The sequence below is a fragment of the Furipterus horrens genome, unplaced genomic scaffold, assembly GCF_987537825.1.
Source record: "Furipterus horrens unplaced genomic scaffold, mFurHor1.1.pri manual_scaffold_4, whole genome shotgun sequence".
Lineage (NCBI taxonomy): Eukaryota > Metazoa > Chordata > Mammalia > Chiroptera > Furipteridae > Furipterus > Furipterus horrens.
Genome location: NW_028327174.1, coordinates 56,171,263 through 56,187,653, shown reverse-complemented (window position 1 = coordinate 56,187,653; position 16,391 = coordinate 56,171,263). Strand labels below are relative to the sequence as shown.

Sequence of the window (16,391 nt, the reverse complement as noted above, 5' to 3'; positions counted from 1 at the left end):
AATGACCCTGTCCTTGGCTTGGCTCAGCAATTTCCTGCTCACTCATGCTTCACCCAGACACAGTGGAGGTAACACTAGTTTGGGAAGTAGACTTGGCTTTGACACCTTGTTCCACCACTTAGTAGCTGTGTGGCTGTGTGACTTCAGGCAAGTTACTTTACCTTTCTGAGTTTCAGTATCTTTATATATATTTATATGTATTATTATGTATGGCATACATCAGATAAAATATCAATATGTAAAGTGCTTGGCATAAGTATGGCCCTTCTCTGCTTCTTGGGGATGAAGAAGAAGAGGTCCTTCTTGTGGAATTGATCTTCAGATACCTCTTCAGAGTCCCACCACCATCAGCCTTTTTCTCTAAAATGAATCAACATCAGCTTCCTCTTTAATTTAGTTGTCTGGTTTTGTGTTTCTTACATAGAAGATTAAAAACATCCCCAAATGCCGCTATGAATTATCACAGAAGAGATGTCATAACTGCTAACATTTACTGAATGCTCACCATTTGCCAGAAACAATTGCTTTTCATGTATCACCTCATTTAATCCTCATAATGATTTAACGAGGTGGCTACTGTGGTAGGCAAGGAAACTGAGGCACAGAGAAGTTAGACAACTTGCCTGAGTCACACTGCTAGTAGTTCAGCAAACCCTTATTACAGTGATTCTTGACCTGGATTTCTGGCACATAATGGCTTTAGGTGGTCTGTGAACTCTCTGAGAAGTATACAAGGGTCTGTCCAGAAGGTATCCAGCCATTTAATATGAAAAATAGAGACATTTATTAAAGAATATATAAGATACAAGAAACATTGTATATAGGACAATGACACCTCAGTCCCCTTCAAAGCAGGCACCTTGGAACCTCACACAGTTCTCCCAATCGCCATCAGCTGTCCCAGTGTATTTTCCTGAATCTCATCACAGTCTGAAATCTCTTCCCTTTCAAAGGTGATTTTAGTTTTGGGAAAAGCCAGAAGTCATGTGGCATGAAATCTGGGCTATAGGGTGTCTAAGTCACCTGGGTGACTTGATGTTTTGCCAAAAAACGCTATACAAGATGCATGCATGAGTGAGCATGTAGTTGTGATGAAGCTGCCAGTCACCAGTTGCCCGTAGCTGCAGCCTTCTGGATCAGCAAGTTTCTGTGGAGGATTGTTCAAGCTTAACACAAAATGTGATGCCGCTTTGTTGCTCTACTCACTCCATCATTTTGAATACGACGGCTACACAGTACACGTGCGCTCATTCAGTGGCGTCGACCACCCCCACTGACTAGTACAGTAAAGTCGTCATTGTTCACACATGCACATTCCAGTCCACTCTCCTTGGCTGCAGGGCATTGATGTCATGCAAACCATTCTCATTATATTAATAATGTTTGGACTTTTTCTGGACAGACATATACAAAATCCTGTCTAAGTCATTCTTATGGGGCTTAGAATTTTCCTTAGATTTTCAAAGGCTCCAGGGTGTCCAAAAAGTTAAAAATGACCTCCCTAGAAGAGCCTCTTGTAGACAGGGGCTAGGATAAAAAATAATATGGGGCAAGACATACACTTCTGGGGAGGTGACTCAGCCCTGGGAATTCTGGGAAATTTCTTGAGTGAGGGGGAAAGTCCTCTTCATAAAGGTTTAGAGAAGCATGGGATGATGTGGGAAGGGGTTTGAGAAAATGATGATAAATCATCTTCGCTTGCTAGCCCTCATCCTTCCACAAGACGAAGAACAGCTCTTTCCTCTCTGTGATTTCCCCAAGAGAGTGTGTGTGTGTGTGTGCGTGTGTTTGTGTGTGTGTACAGGGGATGCACAATGTTAGTCTAAGGACAAGGAGACTTGGAGAGACTCATAGTATGCCTCAGCTCTTCCCCCTTCCTTCAGTTGCCTATCCCGACTACTCCTCCTTGGATTCCCCCAGCTTCTGATCCCCAGCATCCACCCTGTGGTCTCTGCAGATGTGCTGACAGTCCCTTGCTGATTCCAGATTTATTCAGTTTTGGCTAACTTTTGTTGAGCATCTAATGTGTGCTGGGCAGAAATTCCCCTTGAATTCTTTGGTGCTTACTAAGGCCCTGACTTCCTAAAGCTTTATCATTTTGATGACACCATATGGTTTCTTAGACTCCCTGAGGGTTGGAGTTGAGAGCATTCACTGAAGTCATCTTGATTCTCCTCCCTCATTATAAAGATGAGGGAAATGGAGGCTTTCAGGAATCTCATGTTTTCAGACAAGATAAGAAATGCAAGTGAAAATGCAGAATTAAGCAGGATATTGCAGTACCACCTACCTCAACATTCTAGATATCTCTGTTGATGCTAGGCACTGCCAGGTGCTGGAAATATAAACATGATGAAACAGTCCCTTCCCCACAGAGGCTTTGAGTCAGGGTTCTAGTGTTCAGCGCACTCAGGCACAGCCCATGCTGCTTCATTGAAATGAAACCATTGCTTCAGGCTTAACCTGGAGCACCTGGATTCCTATATTTTCTCTTCCCCCAAAATAATGATCATTGAGCCATTTTGTAACCTTTGGGGAAAGATGTTCAAGAGGTTGGGCCCACCTCCAGGAGTCCTCTCCAGAAGATCAGGTGGCTGTGGACAGTTAGGTCTCCGATCTGAGATGGTACATTCAGAAGGACTCAGACCACGGGTGCTTTATCGCCTGGCTCCACCAGAGCTTCAGCTGAACGGAGAACTGCACTGACAAAGAGGTCCAGTGTAACCCAGCCTCAAAGTCCCTCTGAGCCTCCACCAGCCTCACTGGCCTCCCAGGCCTCCTGTCCTGAGAAGGGGGTCTGGTCATTCCCAAGGATGTGAGCAGGGCACAGGCTCAATTGGATCAATGCCACAGGGGATACCATGAGGAAGCTGCCCCACTACCAGCTCTGTTCCACTCACCAATACACCCCCTTTTAGGAAATGGTTTCCCCCAACTTACTCTGAAGCCCCTTAAGGACAGCTGTTCTCAGTTTCACTGAGTGAGCCCACCCCCTTCCCTTCACCCTTCTTTACCATTTTCTCCTGAACGGCTTTCTGCCCCTGAGAGTTACTATATCAGGTGGGGACCTTTATACTCTTTTCCTTGTCCTTCTAATTCTACAACCACCCAGTGGGTGAAGGAGCGCGTGGGGGACAGAGGTACCACATAGATTTCTCAAGTCTGTTTCTTCTCTCTCAGTGAAGGGAAGACCCCTTGTCTGCTACCTGGGGAAGATGGGACTTGAAATCATACTAGCTTTCTTTCCCTCACCCAGCTTACCAGCCAAGTCATTTCTCTTTCCATTGCTCGCCCCCTACTTCCTGACTTCGGAGCTCTGCAATTTAGGGGAGAGTTTGAGCCGATGAGAATTTGTCCTGGCAAAATTCTTGTCTGTGGTGTCTCCTCCTGTCTCAGCAGAGGTTCTGGATGGCCAGATGCTGAGTGCCTTGGGGAAATCAAGGTCCACTTTCTGGAGGTGGGGTGGAGAAGAGGGCACTACCCTGAGGCTACAATGGGTGGCTAGGGGACAGACCTTGAGCTGGGCTCCTGTTCTCAGCACGTTAGTATCTTCATGTTGGTGACTCAAAAGCATCTGACCAGGGAGTTGATATCACCCATTTTCAGATGATGACACTGAACTTTCAGGACTGGTCTAAGGAAGGTCAGGAAATTAGTGTGGGGTCACTTCCTTTCTCTCTCTTTCCTAAACTACAGTTGTGCCTGTCTTATTATGGAGAAGAAAAGAACATCATTTCTGTTTATCTAAGGATGAATTTTAAAAACAATCAATGTTGAAAATGCAGAAAAGTACAGGTATTAAAAATACCCCAAATCTCACTACTTAGACTAAGTGCTGTTAACATTCTGATATACATGGCATTTAATCTCGCACATAGTTTTTGTCATACCCTTTGCATTAAAAGAAGATGAACAATTTTACAGCATAATGAAAATTTATTTAAAAACTTATTGAGAAATTTCTATCCTTCTAAATAACATTATTTACTAAAACACCATCTTATGTATAATATGAAATTATTTCCTACATTTTACTTATCCTATTCAACATAAAAAATATCTTGGTAAACTTATTTTTACTCAGATCTTTACCTATAACCATGTACATTAATAGGGTTCTTGGAAGGAAAATATATGATTCCCATAAGGTCAGGGTCTGCCTGAGGAGGCCAGGGATTCTGCTCTGAGTCAATACTTCCAGAGTCCCCACTGCCAGCTCTTGTTCTGTGTCCTGCTAATCCCTGCCCCTGCTGCCCTGAGGTCTGTGGCTGATGAATCTTTACATCCCTGGGACTGTGTCTTTGAATCTTGCAGAGAGATTCGCACTACCCTGGATGGACTGTGGGCCAGGGGACTGAGTGGCAGGGAGAGGGCCTCCTGTGCAAGTGGGGAGATGGCTTTAACTGGAGCTCGGGGTGAAGTCTGTGCCTGCAGGTGGGAAGGGCAGCCATGGGTCTCCCTGAAAGCCTGCCCTTGGGATTCTCAGAGCTTCCTGTAGGAACATAGCTCAATATTGATGCAGGATGTGCCAAGGCCAACGGCCTGAGGTCAGTCAGAGCCCTGTTCTCCACAGTTCCCCACACCTGAGGTTTCTGGTCTGTTTTACCCAATCGAAGTGTCCTTAGACATTCGCCATCATTTATCTTTCTGTCAGTTATACAATGTAGTTTTATTCCTCTCTTCCCCTCCATTCTTCATTCTCTCTCTGTCTCTCTCTTCCCCTCATCAGTAGTTGTTGAACGCTCATGAGGAAACTGTCTAGAAATCTGAAAATGTGAGTCAATATTTATAATGTCTACAAGGACAGCGTTGATGTCAGAAAACCCAAACCTGACTCTCTGCGATCCACACTGTGACTCACTCGATTCTGTCAACATCAGCCCTGCCTCATCGAGTCTCTACGAGGCAGGGGCCGGACATGAGGACTAGCTCAGGAGGAAGGCGGACTCTGTCACCAACAGCTGTCAGGGCCAGCACTGCCCCCAACCCTGCTGGCAGCACACAGTTATCTGTTCTGCCCACTCCCCATGCCAGCTCCTCACCCTGTCCTCCCTGGGCTGGAAGGTGAATTGGAACCACAGCTGTGTCCTCACTGCGTGGTCTCAGCTCAGTGTTGCTCTCTTCTCTCTGTGTGCCCAGGACTCTGGGGCCTGGTGAATAACGCGGGCATCTCCACGCCCACGGCACCCAATGAGTGGCTCACCAAACAGGACTTCGTAAAGATTCTCAATGTGAACCTGTTGGGGGTGATTGAGGTGACCCTGAGTCTGCTGCCCCTGGTGAGGAAGGCGAGAGGCCGCGTGGTCAACGTCGCCAGCATCTTAGGTCGTGTGTCCTTGTACGGCGGGGGCTACTGCGTCTCCATGTACGGCGTCGAGGCCTTCTCGGACTCCCTCAGGTATCGCACTGGGACAGAGGCCCTCCCTCGGTCTGCCTGCTTCTGTGCATCGGGGGAGCCTTTTCAGGGGTTGGATTGCACACAGCCCCAGAGTCTCTTCCTTCCGGATCTTTCTCTCTTGCTTTGTGCCAGACATTCATTGGGAAGCACCTTTTTATCTTCTGGGGGTCGGGACGGCCCCCAGGGCAATAGAGTTTGATTCAAGCTGTCCCTGCCCACAGTCAGAAAGTGTCTGGGGCAGAACTGGAACTGATATTATTCATCTGTGCAGCGCATTCACGTACATAACTGCTCTGATACTTGGGTTCCGGGCGCCCTGTTGGCAGTGAAGCCTCAGGGAACCACTGTATTCAGGGAGCTTCTTCATCACATCAGTAGGAGAGATTCCACTGGCTGCAGGCTGAGGATGGCTGTGATGTGGGGGAGCTGAGACCACAGGCTGACAGATGCTCCTTAGAGGACATGTGGCCTGGAGGTTGACCTGGGAGGGAGGGAAGGAGCGGATTTAGGAGCATGGGAATGATAAAATGGACACAGCCTCGTGATCCACTGTGTATGACAGGACTATGAGGAGATCATTAGTAAGTGGTGCCTTTCAGCACAATTGGTAGGAATTAGAGCTATAAATACTTGTATTTCAAATATTTGGAAAAGTACTCAAACTATATAGAAAGACAATACCATCATCATAGTTTTTCTCCCCCTGGCTTTTGCACTTCACAGCTCCCCAGACTTCTGAGGTTAACCCACCGAAATCCTATACTGGTATTTTTATTGTGTGTGTGTTCTGTTATGCAAGACCTCTGAAGTCCTTGCCCCTCTACCTGTGTGCCTTGCAGGAGGGAGCTCTCCTACTTTGGAGTAAAGGTGGCTATCATTGAGCTTGGCTATTTCAAGACTGCTGCATCCAGTTATGAATTTTTTTCTAAGAGCTTCCAGGAAGGATGGGATCAGACCAGTCAGAGGTCAATGAGATCTATGGGGAGAATTTTTGGCATACAGTGAGTGAGCTTTGGACCATGAGGAGAGAAACAAACCATTTTCTGAAAGCATAGGTTCATCATTAGAGACTCTAACAGTCTCAGGTCCAATCTCATGTAACATACATGTCACACAGTGGTGATAGACAGGGGTGAGCAAAAGTAGGTTTATAGTTGTTTGTATGGAAAATAATACAATAATTAATAAATAATAAGACAGAATAAACTCAGTGTTTCACACACTCACAACTGTAACCCTACTTTTGCCAACCTCTGTATAGCTCCACCTTCATGGTCATGTATGGTTAACTGGTAAAATAAATAAATAATCCAGGCTTGTTAAAGCTGGGACCACTGTCACAACTGTTTTTGTTTATGTTGAGGAGGAAACTGAAGTCAGAGAAAGAAGAAGACACCCTTAAAGTCATGGCAAACTGGGGTAATTCAGCTGGTTTTTACATCCTAGATTTCTAGTGTTTGTAGAGAATTCCTGTTTATATGGTGCACATTTTTCCAGGAAAAGAGACAGAGAATGTTTAGTGTAAAGAAAGTTCCTGGGTTAAGAGTTGGGACAAAACCCGGTGAAATTCATGGATTCCATTTGGAGCATGATTTAGGTGGCCCAGGAATTTTAAAAAATAGTTCTCTTAAGTTGACCCCAAAGTAGGAAGATTAGAAATTGAGACTATATTTTCATGGTGTCTCTTTCTGACCAGCGATGAAATCAGCTGAAAAGTTCAAGCCAAACTGGGCTGAGAATCTGTCCTTGGTGATGAAATGCATGGAACATTCCCTGACCGCCTGCCATTCCCACACCCAGTACTCACCTGGCTGGGACACCAAGTTCATCTGCCTCCCCATGAGCTACATGCCCACCTTCCTGGTGGATGCCATGATCTACTGGAGCTTCCCAAGGCCCTGTGACCCAAGACTAAAATGCTTGGTAGGGCAGAGTTAGGGACGGTGTAAGGGAGAAGATGCATTAGGAGCAGGAAAATAAGAGAGTGGAAGGTGGGCTCTCATGTCATCAGGGATGTGATGACATGAGAGCCCACCTTGGGGAAGGAGCCAGGTCCAGTCTGGTGGCCCTGTCAGGGGCTGGAACCCATGCTATGAGATTCCATGGGGTGCCACAAGGACGCTGACCTCACTCTTTCCTTTTGCTGTCCTGGACCTTTATAAGGAGCATTGAATCAGTGACTTTCCATTGCAACTCTGATACCCTCCAGTGCCAGACGTTCACACATAAAAGCAGGGGTGCACCTCCACATTTTTGCATCCACACTCCAGGTAGTGGGGCTGCATACCTATAGAATTGGAAACAAGCTTGCACAACTAACCCTCACTCCCTGCCCTTTCCATAACTCCTTTTCGTTTACTATGCAACCCCCTCTTTAGAGACCCAAACAAGGAGTAGAGGGGGAATGTGTGGGTCACCTTTGACTTCGGACCGAAGTCTCCGCTGACACTCTGTGGTGCCACCAGGGGGCGCGCGTCCCTGTTCCAGTGCCCTGGAGCCCCGCCAAGCTGCCCCGCCCTTGGACTTTGCCTGGAGGTTCTCTGTGCAGATTCACGGTGGTGAGACGCTGTCTCTAGGGCCCTCTGAAGGATTGATTTTTCGTTCTAGTCCCTGTAGCTCCCAGGTGAGTGAGTGTCATCTGGGCTCCTATTCTCCCTTGCTGCTTTCTCCCAAACTTCCTGTGATTGTTCCCAATTGGAATGGACTCTGAAGCCCCCGGCAATCCACAAGCAGTTGCATTACTTTCAGGACTCACAAGAGTGAAACAACAGTTATGTGGGCTGGGGGATTTCTCTGCTTGGTAGCCTAAGACTTTTGTGGTTGAAGAAATGTGGTCGCTAAGGAAGAAAATCTCCAGTTGTTTCCAAGAAATCACGAGTTAACCCTTAGCAGGGTTTGGTGTCAGGTTCGGGGTTTGCGTGTTGCCTTGGCCCCTTGAGAGTTTCCAGGGCTCCTTCTTTCCTCTCTGCCCCCAGTTTGGGAAGGACTTATAGGTGGGTGCTGGCAGTCAACCTAGGAAGCAGGGACAGGATGGTTTCTGCAGGATCAGCTGGAGCCATACTGCTACCACCTCCCACCTTGAGGGACAAACACTCTCAGGACTGTACAGTAAGCGCCCTGCAGAAAACGTATAGGACTAAAGGCTGACTCTGTGCCCTTCCCTGTCTTTTCTACCTGCTAGGATAGGATCGGGGGCTTTGGAGACCCTCATTTCTGCAAGGAACTCTTTCCTTCTCTCTTCCAGTGCCTCTGCTTTTTTCTACTTAACAGTCAGAGCTGAGAGAAATGTGGACAGTTGACGGAGATCCTCAGAGCTTGAAACTGGCTTCTACTGTCCTGTCTCACTGAGCAGCTCCATTCCACTTGCCAGACCATCCCCTTTTAGGAAATGGTTCCCTCCACCTCACCCTGAAGCCCCCCAGAGACAGCTGTTCTGGGCCCCAGTCTCTAGTCCTTTCTTTAGTCTCCTGAGGGGGCAGCTCCCCCCACCTCCCCATCATCACCCTGATACAACCTGAACTGAGACCCTTGCAGTTTGGGGGTTTACAGTCCTCCCCGACAGTGAAGTTAAGGTCCCATCCTGAGTCCCTGTTCTAGTCAATCCTTTTGACCTTTGGAGTCTGTGTCTGGGTCTGGATTCTGCCTGTATGACTGGCAGGGGAGAGCCTCAGCACAGGAGGGGCAGAGGGCCACGTAACCAGGCACCAGGGCTGGGGACGGGACATCTTCACGAGTGAGAGAGTAACAACTATTAGAGCCACTTTTCTTTAAGTCCATCCTTTCAACGCTCCCAGGCCCAGGAGAAGCTTCACAGAAGGAGCCTGCCCCATTTTCTTCTTCTCTTCTTTTCCTGTGAGGTCAGTCAGACACCCTTCGCTGTCTCCAGAACACCTTTCTGCCACTGAGAGTTTCTACCTCAACAGGGGACCTTACCTTATACTCTTTCTCTTTCAAATTTAGAATTTAGCTTTTTAAACACAGCTTAGTTTTATCGGGAATGAATTCTGTGCTGAGCCTTATGAGGAGATTCTAGGCTCAGAGGCTATGGCAGTGGCCGAAGTCACACAGGAGTTGAAGCAGAGCTGGGTTTTGAACCCATGGGCATCTTGGTTCAAAGTGTATTCTCTCTGTGAGAATCTACAGTAGGTCAGGGAGACAAGGGTCCCAGACTTGAGCACGCAAAAGGTAAGAAGATAGTTCTGTACCATGAGACCTTGAACACAGGGGGCGTGTGTGTGTGTGTGTGTGTGTGTGTGTGTGTGTGTGTGTTAGGTTTAGTGGAGTGAGGGCAACAGAAAGGAGTGGGAAAACCAGGTGAAGGTGTTTGAGAAACATATACATAGATCAAGGAGTTCTCTGAGTCACAAAATGTCCCCTACTGGAAATGGTGTAAGTGTACCAAAGATTGTATGAGTTGGGGCCAGAATCAGTAACACCGAACGTGCTGAACAGGAAAAACTTGAGGACTCCATGCCAGAAGCCTGGAGTTTAGTGTGCTAACACACACCCTGTGTGCCCTTAGGTCCTCCTGCCTGAACACTGGCCACATTCTTATTTCACTCTTGCCTGCCTGTCCCCTGCAAAGCCATGTGGTTGTACCTGGCAGCTCTTGTGGGCCTGTACTACCTTCTGCGCTGGTACCGGGAGAGACAGGTGGTGAGCAACCTCCGAGACAAGTATGTCTTCATCACGGGCTGTGACTCTGGCTTCGGGAACCTGCTGGCCAGGCAGCTAGACCTGCGAGGCCTGAGAGTGCTGGCTGCATGTCTGACAGAGAAGGGGGCCGAGCAGCTGAGGGGCCAGACATCAGACAGGCTGGAGACAGTCATCCTGGACGTCACCAAGACAGAAAGCATCGCTGCAGCCACCCAGTGGGTGAAGGAGCGTGTGGGGGACAGAGGTACCACATAGATTTCTCAAGTCTCTTTCTTCTCTCTCAATGAAGGGAAGACCCCTTGTCTGCTACCTGGGGAAGATTCCCAATGTGTTTTTGGGACTTGAAGTCATACTAGCTTTCTTCCCCTCACCCAGCTTACCAGCCAAGTCTTTCCACTGACACCCTGTAGTGTTAAGCAGGAAGAAAAAATCATCAATTTCATTAATCTAAATAGAAATGTAGAACATGGCCATTGTGAAAAGTACAGAAAGTACAGAGATAGAGAAAGCTCACCATAATCTCACAACCTAGAGATAAGTGCTTTTAACATTTTGACACATATGCTATTATGTTTTGCACATAGTTTGTATCCTATTCTTTGCATTAATAGAAGATGAGCAGTTATACATGATGAAATGTCTTTAAAATGTTAAATAATTCTTTTATTTTTCAATTATAAATGACGTTTAATATTATATGAGTTTTAATTGTACAGCAAAGTGGTTAGACATTTATATGACTTATAAAGTCATCCCCCAATAAGTCCAGTACCCACCTGGCACTACACATAGTTTTTACAATATTACTGACTACATTCTCTGTGCTGTACTTTACTTCTCTGTGACTATTTCGTAATTGCTGTTTGTCTTAATTGCTTCACCCTTTCACCCAGTTTCTCATACCCCTCCCACCTTGCAACTATCAGTTTATTTTCTGTATTTAGGGGTGCTTAAATTTATTTTGTATTGGTGTTTTGGGATTGTTAGGATATATTCCCAGAAGTTGAATCGCTGGATCAAAAGAGAGTTCCATTTTTTTATTTTTTGTGGATATTCCATATTGTTTTCTTCCTTTCCAGTTTGGATGCCTTTTTTTTCTTTTCTTGAATGATTGTTGTCAAAAGCTGTAGTGAATAGAAGTGGTGAAAGTAGACAACTTTGTCTTGTTCTTGATCTTAAGAAAAAAAAGTCTTAACTTTTAATGATAGAGAGTATTCTATCTTTCTGAGTAATATTACTTACTAAAGCAGTATCTTATGGTATATGAAAGTTTTTCCTACATTTTATTCCTTATATTCATCATAAATATTATGCTGGGACATTTTTTTTAACCCAAATCTCTGCATAATAACCATATGCTTTGATTCAATTCTTAGAAAGAAAATATATGTTGGGAGAATATGATTCCCATAAGGGCAGGGCCTATCTGAGCATGCCAAGGACTCCGCTCTAATCAATACTTCCAGAGTCCCCACTGCCAGCTCTTGTTCTGTGTCCTGCTAATCCCTGCCCCTGCTGCCCTGAGGTCTGTGGCTGATGAATCTTTACATCCCTGGGACTGTGTCTTTGAATCTTGCAGAGAGATTCGCACTACCCTGGATGGACTGTGGGCCAGGGGACTGAGTGGCAGGGAGAGGGCCTCCTGTGCAAGTGGGGAGATGGCTTTAACTGGAGCTCGGGGTGAAGTCTGTGCCTGCAGGTGGGAAGGGCAGCCATGGGTCTCCCTGAAAGCCTGCCCTTGGGATTCTCAGAGCTTCCTGTAGGAACATAGCTCAATATTGATGCAGGATGTGCCAAGGCCAACGGCCTGAGGTCAGTCAGAGCCCTGTTCTCCACAGTTCCCCACACCTGAGGTTTCTGGTCTGTTTTACCCAATCGAAGTGTCCTTAGACATTCGCCATCATTTATCTTTCTGTCAGTTATACAATGTAGTTTTATTCCTCTCTTCCCCTCCATTCTTCATTCTCTCTCTGTCTCTCTCTTCCCCTCATCAGTAGTTGTTGAACGCTCATGAGGAAACTGTCTAGAAATCTGAAAATGTGAGTCAATATTTATAATGTCTACAAGGACAGCGTTGATGTCAGAAAACCCAAACCTGACTCTCTGCGATCCACACTGTGACTCACTCGATTCTGTCAACATCAGCCCTGCCTCATCGAGTCTCTACGAGGCAGGGGCCGGACATGAGGACTAGCTCAGGAGGAAGGCGGACTCTGTCACCAACAGCTGTCAGGGCCAGCACTGCCCCCAACCCTGCTGGCAGCACACAGTTATCTGTTCTGCCCACTCCCCATGCCAGCTCCTCACCCTGTCCTCCCTGGGCTGGAAGGTGAATTGGAACCACAGCTGTGTCCTCACTGCGTGGTCTCAGCTCAGTGTTGCTCTCTTCTCTCTGTGTGCCCAGGACTCTGGGGCCTGGTGAATAACGCGGGCATCTCCACGCCCACGGCACCCAATGAGTGGCTCACCAAACAGGACTTCGTAAAGATTCTCAATGTGAACCTGTTGGGGGTGATCGAGGTGACCCTGAGTCTGCTGCCCCTGGTGAGAAAGGCGAGAGGCCGCGTGGTCAACGTCGCCAGCGTCTTAGGTCGTGTGTCCTTGTACGGCGGGGGCTACTGCGTCTCCAAGTACGGCGTCGAGGCCTTCTCGGACTCCCTCAGGTATCGCACTGGGACAGAGGCCCTCCCTTGGTCTGCCTGCTTCTGTGCATCGGGGGAGCCTTTTCAGGGGATGGATTGCACACAGCCCCAGAGTCTCTTCCTTCCGGATCTTTCTCTCTTGCTTTGTGCCAGACATTCATTGGGAAGCACCTTTTTATCTTCTGGGGGTCGGGACGGCCCCCAGGGCAATAGAGTTTGATTCAAGCTGTCCCTGCCCACAGTCAGAAAGTGTCTGGGGCAGAACTGGAACCGATATTATTCATCTGTGCAGCGCATTCACGTACATAACTGCTCTGATACTTGGGTTCCGGGCGCCCTGTTGGCAGTGAAGCCTCAGGGAACCACTGTATTCAGGGAGCTTCTTCATCACATCAGCAGGAGAGATTCCACTGGCTGCAGGCTGAGGATGGCTGTGATGTGGGGTAGCTGAGACCACAGGCTGACAGATGCTCCTTAGAGGACATGTGGCCTGGAGGTTGACCTGGGAGGGGGAGAAGAGGGAGGAGTTTCACAAGGATGGGAACAACAAAATGGTCACAACCCAGTTTTGATTGCATGTGACAGAAATACAAAGAGATAGAATTTAAGTGCTGCCTTTCAGCAGAATTGGTAAGATTTAGAGTCAGAAGCAAATGTATGTAAATACTTGGAAATATGCTCAAACTCTGTAGAGTGGCAACAATATTATCATCATATGTTTCCTCCTCCTGTGCTGCACTTCACAACTCCCCAGACTTTTGAGCTTAATCTACTGCAATCCTCTATTGATGGGTTTTTTTTTAAAGAAGTCATTGTATGTTTATTATTCACAGTTAATCACTACCTACCAAATTCTATCTTCAGAGTTAAAGGTTTAAGTATATAAATCTTTTTATTGAAACACTGATTTTTAAAAAATATGTATACACCAAACTTAGTTCAGTACGGTTTCATGATAGACACCAATTTCAAAATAAAACAATCAAATGGTCCAGGTGTAGATGCCAGATTCCTCTCATCAGCAGCAAGGAAAGGAGAAGCTGTCAGGAAGGGAATATGGAGAGGCTGAGCTCTCTGTCCAGGTGAGCAGCCGTCTCCTGGGTCTCCGAGTGCCCTGGGCCCAGTCTGGCCCCATAACCATAGTCCAGGGAGACTCCAATGACCGCTTCAGAACCACAGGCCATCACCACCACTCGCTCCCAGTTTTGTTGGGGGAAAGGGGGTGGTTGGAGAGAGAAAGTTCACAGGCACATCACTCCAAGGGACAAGAAGGTGACAGGAGACGGATAGTGGACATGGCCTTCTTCCACTTCCAATCTTCCCTTCCTGTATTCCTTCTTCATGGAGACATTTCCTTTTGGGGAGCTGCAATGGAGGATCTATAAACACAGCCCGCTGTGAGTGGAGACATGAAAACCACCCAGCTGCTTCTTGAACGCTGCCCTGAGGCTCACCTGGGCAGGTTAGGTGGGGATACAAAAGGTAAACGATAGGAACAGATACCCCTGGTTTTCAGAGCAAGAAAAATAAATGAAGACTCATGTTCTACCCCAGTGTAGGAATATGGTAAATCCTGATATAGTTAGAGAGTGACAGTTTGAATTCCTTGGACTTTCCTGCGTTTGAAACTTGCTGGCTCCAAGGATTTGCATTAGGGGGTCTCTGAGGATGAAGATGAGGGGCAGATGCCACCTGAGACAGCAAGGTCGAGGACACTGGCCTCCCCCTTTCAACCAGATACAGTTATAGACTATCACAGATCTATATCCGTCTCCAGAAACCAGCAGATATTTCTCTATATCGATGTTTTATTGGTTGTGTTTTTTCTGGGTGGGGTGTGTGTGTGTGTGTGTGTGTGTGTGTGTGTGTGTGTATCTATAAGACCTCTGAAGTCCTTGACCCTCTGCCTGTGTGCCTTGCAGGAGGGATCTCTTCCACTTTGGGGTGAAAGTGGCAATTGTTGAGCCTGGTTACTTCAAGACCTTTGTGACCAGTACTGAGATGATTTCTAAGAGCTTCCAGGAGGCATGGGACCGAGCCAGCCCAGAGGTCAAGGAGGCCTATGGGGAGAAGTTCCTGACATCCAGTGAGTGAGCTGTGTGGGTTGTGGGGACAGAAGCAAACCACTTTCTGGAAGCCTGGTTTATAATCAGTACCACCTAGAGGCTCAGGTCCAACCTTCATGCTCTGACTCACCCACAAACAGGGGACCTTTAGTTCCATCTCCATAGTCCCATGCGGTCAACTGGTAACCTCAGGAAGGGATCCAGGCTTGTTAGAGACAGCACCACTGTCTTATGTGAATTTTTCATTGTGTTGAGGAGGAAACTAAAGCCAGAGAAAAAAGATACACATGAACTCCTTAGCTAGTGCTAGAGCAGCTGGCTTTCAGGTACTTAGATTTTTAGTGTTTATGAGGACCTTCAGTTTATGTGTTTCAGATATTCCCAGGAATAAAGCCAAAGGTGGCTTAGTGTGAAATAGTTGTGCCTGGGTTAGGAGTGAGGCACTCGAAGGAATTTGGGTGGATTCAGTGTAGAGGGCCAGGTATTCTAGAAAGTCATTCTATAAGTTGATCTTAATGTGGGAGTGGTTGGAAGTGGAATACATCTGGATTCTTTCTCATTCTGGACAGGCATGGATATAATTGGATTATTGGAGAAAAGGTGCACAAACGATCTGTGCTTGGTGACGGACTGCATGGAACATGCCCTGACCGCCTGCCATCCTCGCACCTGATACTCAGCTGGTTGGGATGCCAAATTCATCTACCTCCCCATGAGCTACATGCCCACCTTCCTGGTGGATGCCATAATCTACTGGAACCTCCCAAGGCCTGCTAAGGCCGTGTGACCCAAGACTGTGATGCATAGTAGGGCAGAATTGGGTACTGTGTGAGGGAAGAGAGGCATCCGTGAAGAGAAGTATGGTGCATTTTGTTCACATTCTCAGGAATGTTATTTAAGTAAAATTAAATAATTAAATCAAAGAATATGCATTTCTTTAAGGCCAGGGGAGTTTACTGAGCAAAGCAGGGACTACTATAGCAGGACCTTGTTCTCTTTCCAATATCCCCAAGGTCAAACTCTGCCTGCCCCCGCTCCCATACTAACCCCAACTCACCTATCACCCAGCACCTGCTGACTCCTGTTGTGACCTTTTCCTCTGTCTCTTCCAGAGAGGTTTCCTGAGAGCTGAGTGGGCTGGGGACCTAGCAGGGTGTGGTAAGAATGGCCTTGGGAGAGTGAAAGGAGACATGGACGCTTCTCGGAGCCAAGGGTGCAGTCTACACTAGGGTGTGGCATGAGATCTCCATGCCTTTTCCCAAAGCCTGCTCTGGGCATTCACTCTATGGTGAAATTTGGGATTTCCCAGTATAGAAGGTGAACTTGGCTTCCTGAGCAGATATTGCCTTGGAATTAATGCACGTTGTTTCAAAGCTAGTCTTTTGATGTTCAATACAGGCTTGTCTCTATTTACGCTAATCCTGGGATATCAAGTGTGTCTTTCCTAACCTGAGTGTGGAAAGTAATTATTCATGGGTTTCTTTTCCTCAATTTTTTTCCTGTTTCTTTTCTCTTCTCTAGTTTTCCCTTGATTTCCGTCTCTTACTCATTTCTCTCTACCTATCTATGTCTCTCTCCTCTAAGCTGTTGTTGAATACTACTCCATTGTCTCAAACTCTGTCCATGCAC

At 47.0% G+C, this 16,391-nt stretch overlaps 1 protein-coding gene and 1 pseudogene across 1 annotated transcript; both read left to right on the top strand.

Annotated features, from left to right (window-relative positions):
* The first annotated feature begins 1,807 nt into the window (after nt 1-1,807).
* Nucleotides 1,808-8,391, top strand: LOC150011989 (retinol dehydrogenase 16-like; annotated as a pseudogene).
* On the top strand, nt 7,914-15,872 carry LOC150011988 (retinol dehydrogenase 16-like). Its single transcript, XM_090273436.1, has 5 exons — nt 7,914-8,021; nt 9,921-10,298; nt 12,459-12,717; nt 14,619-14,782; nt 15,332-15,872. The coding sequence occupies exons 2-5, from the start codon at nt 9,986-9,988 to the stop codon at nt 15,433-15,435; spliced, it is 840 nt and encodes a 279-aa protein (XP_090129562.1). The 5' UTR covers nt 7,914-8,021; nt 9,921-9,985; the 3' UTR covers nt 15,436-15,872.
* Nucleotides 15,873-16,391: the final 519 nt, after the last annotated feature.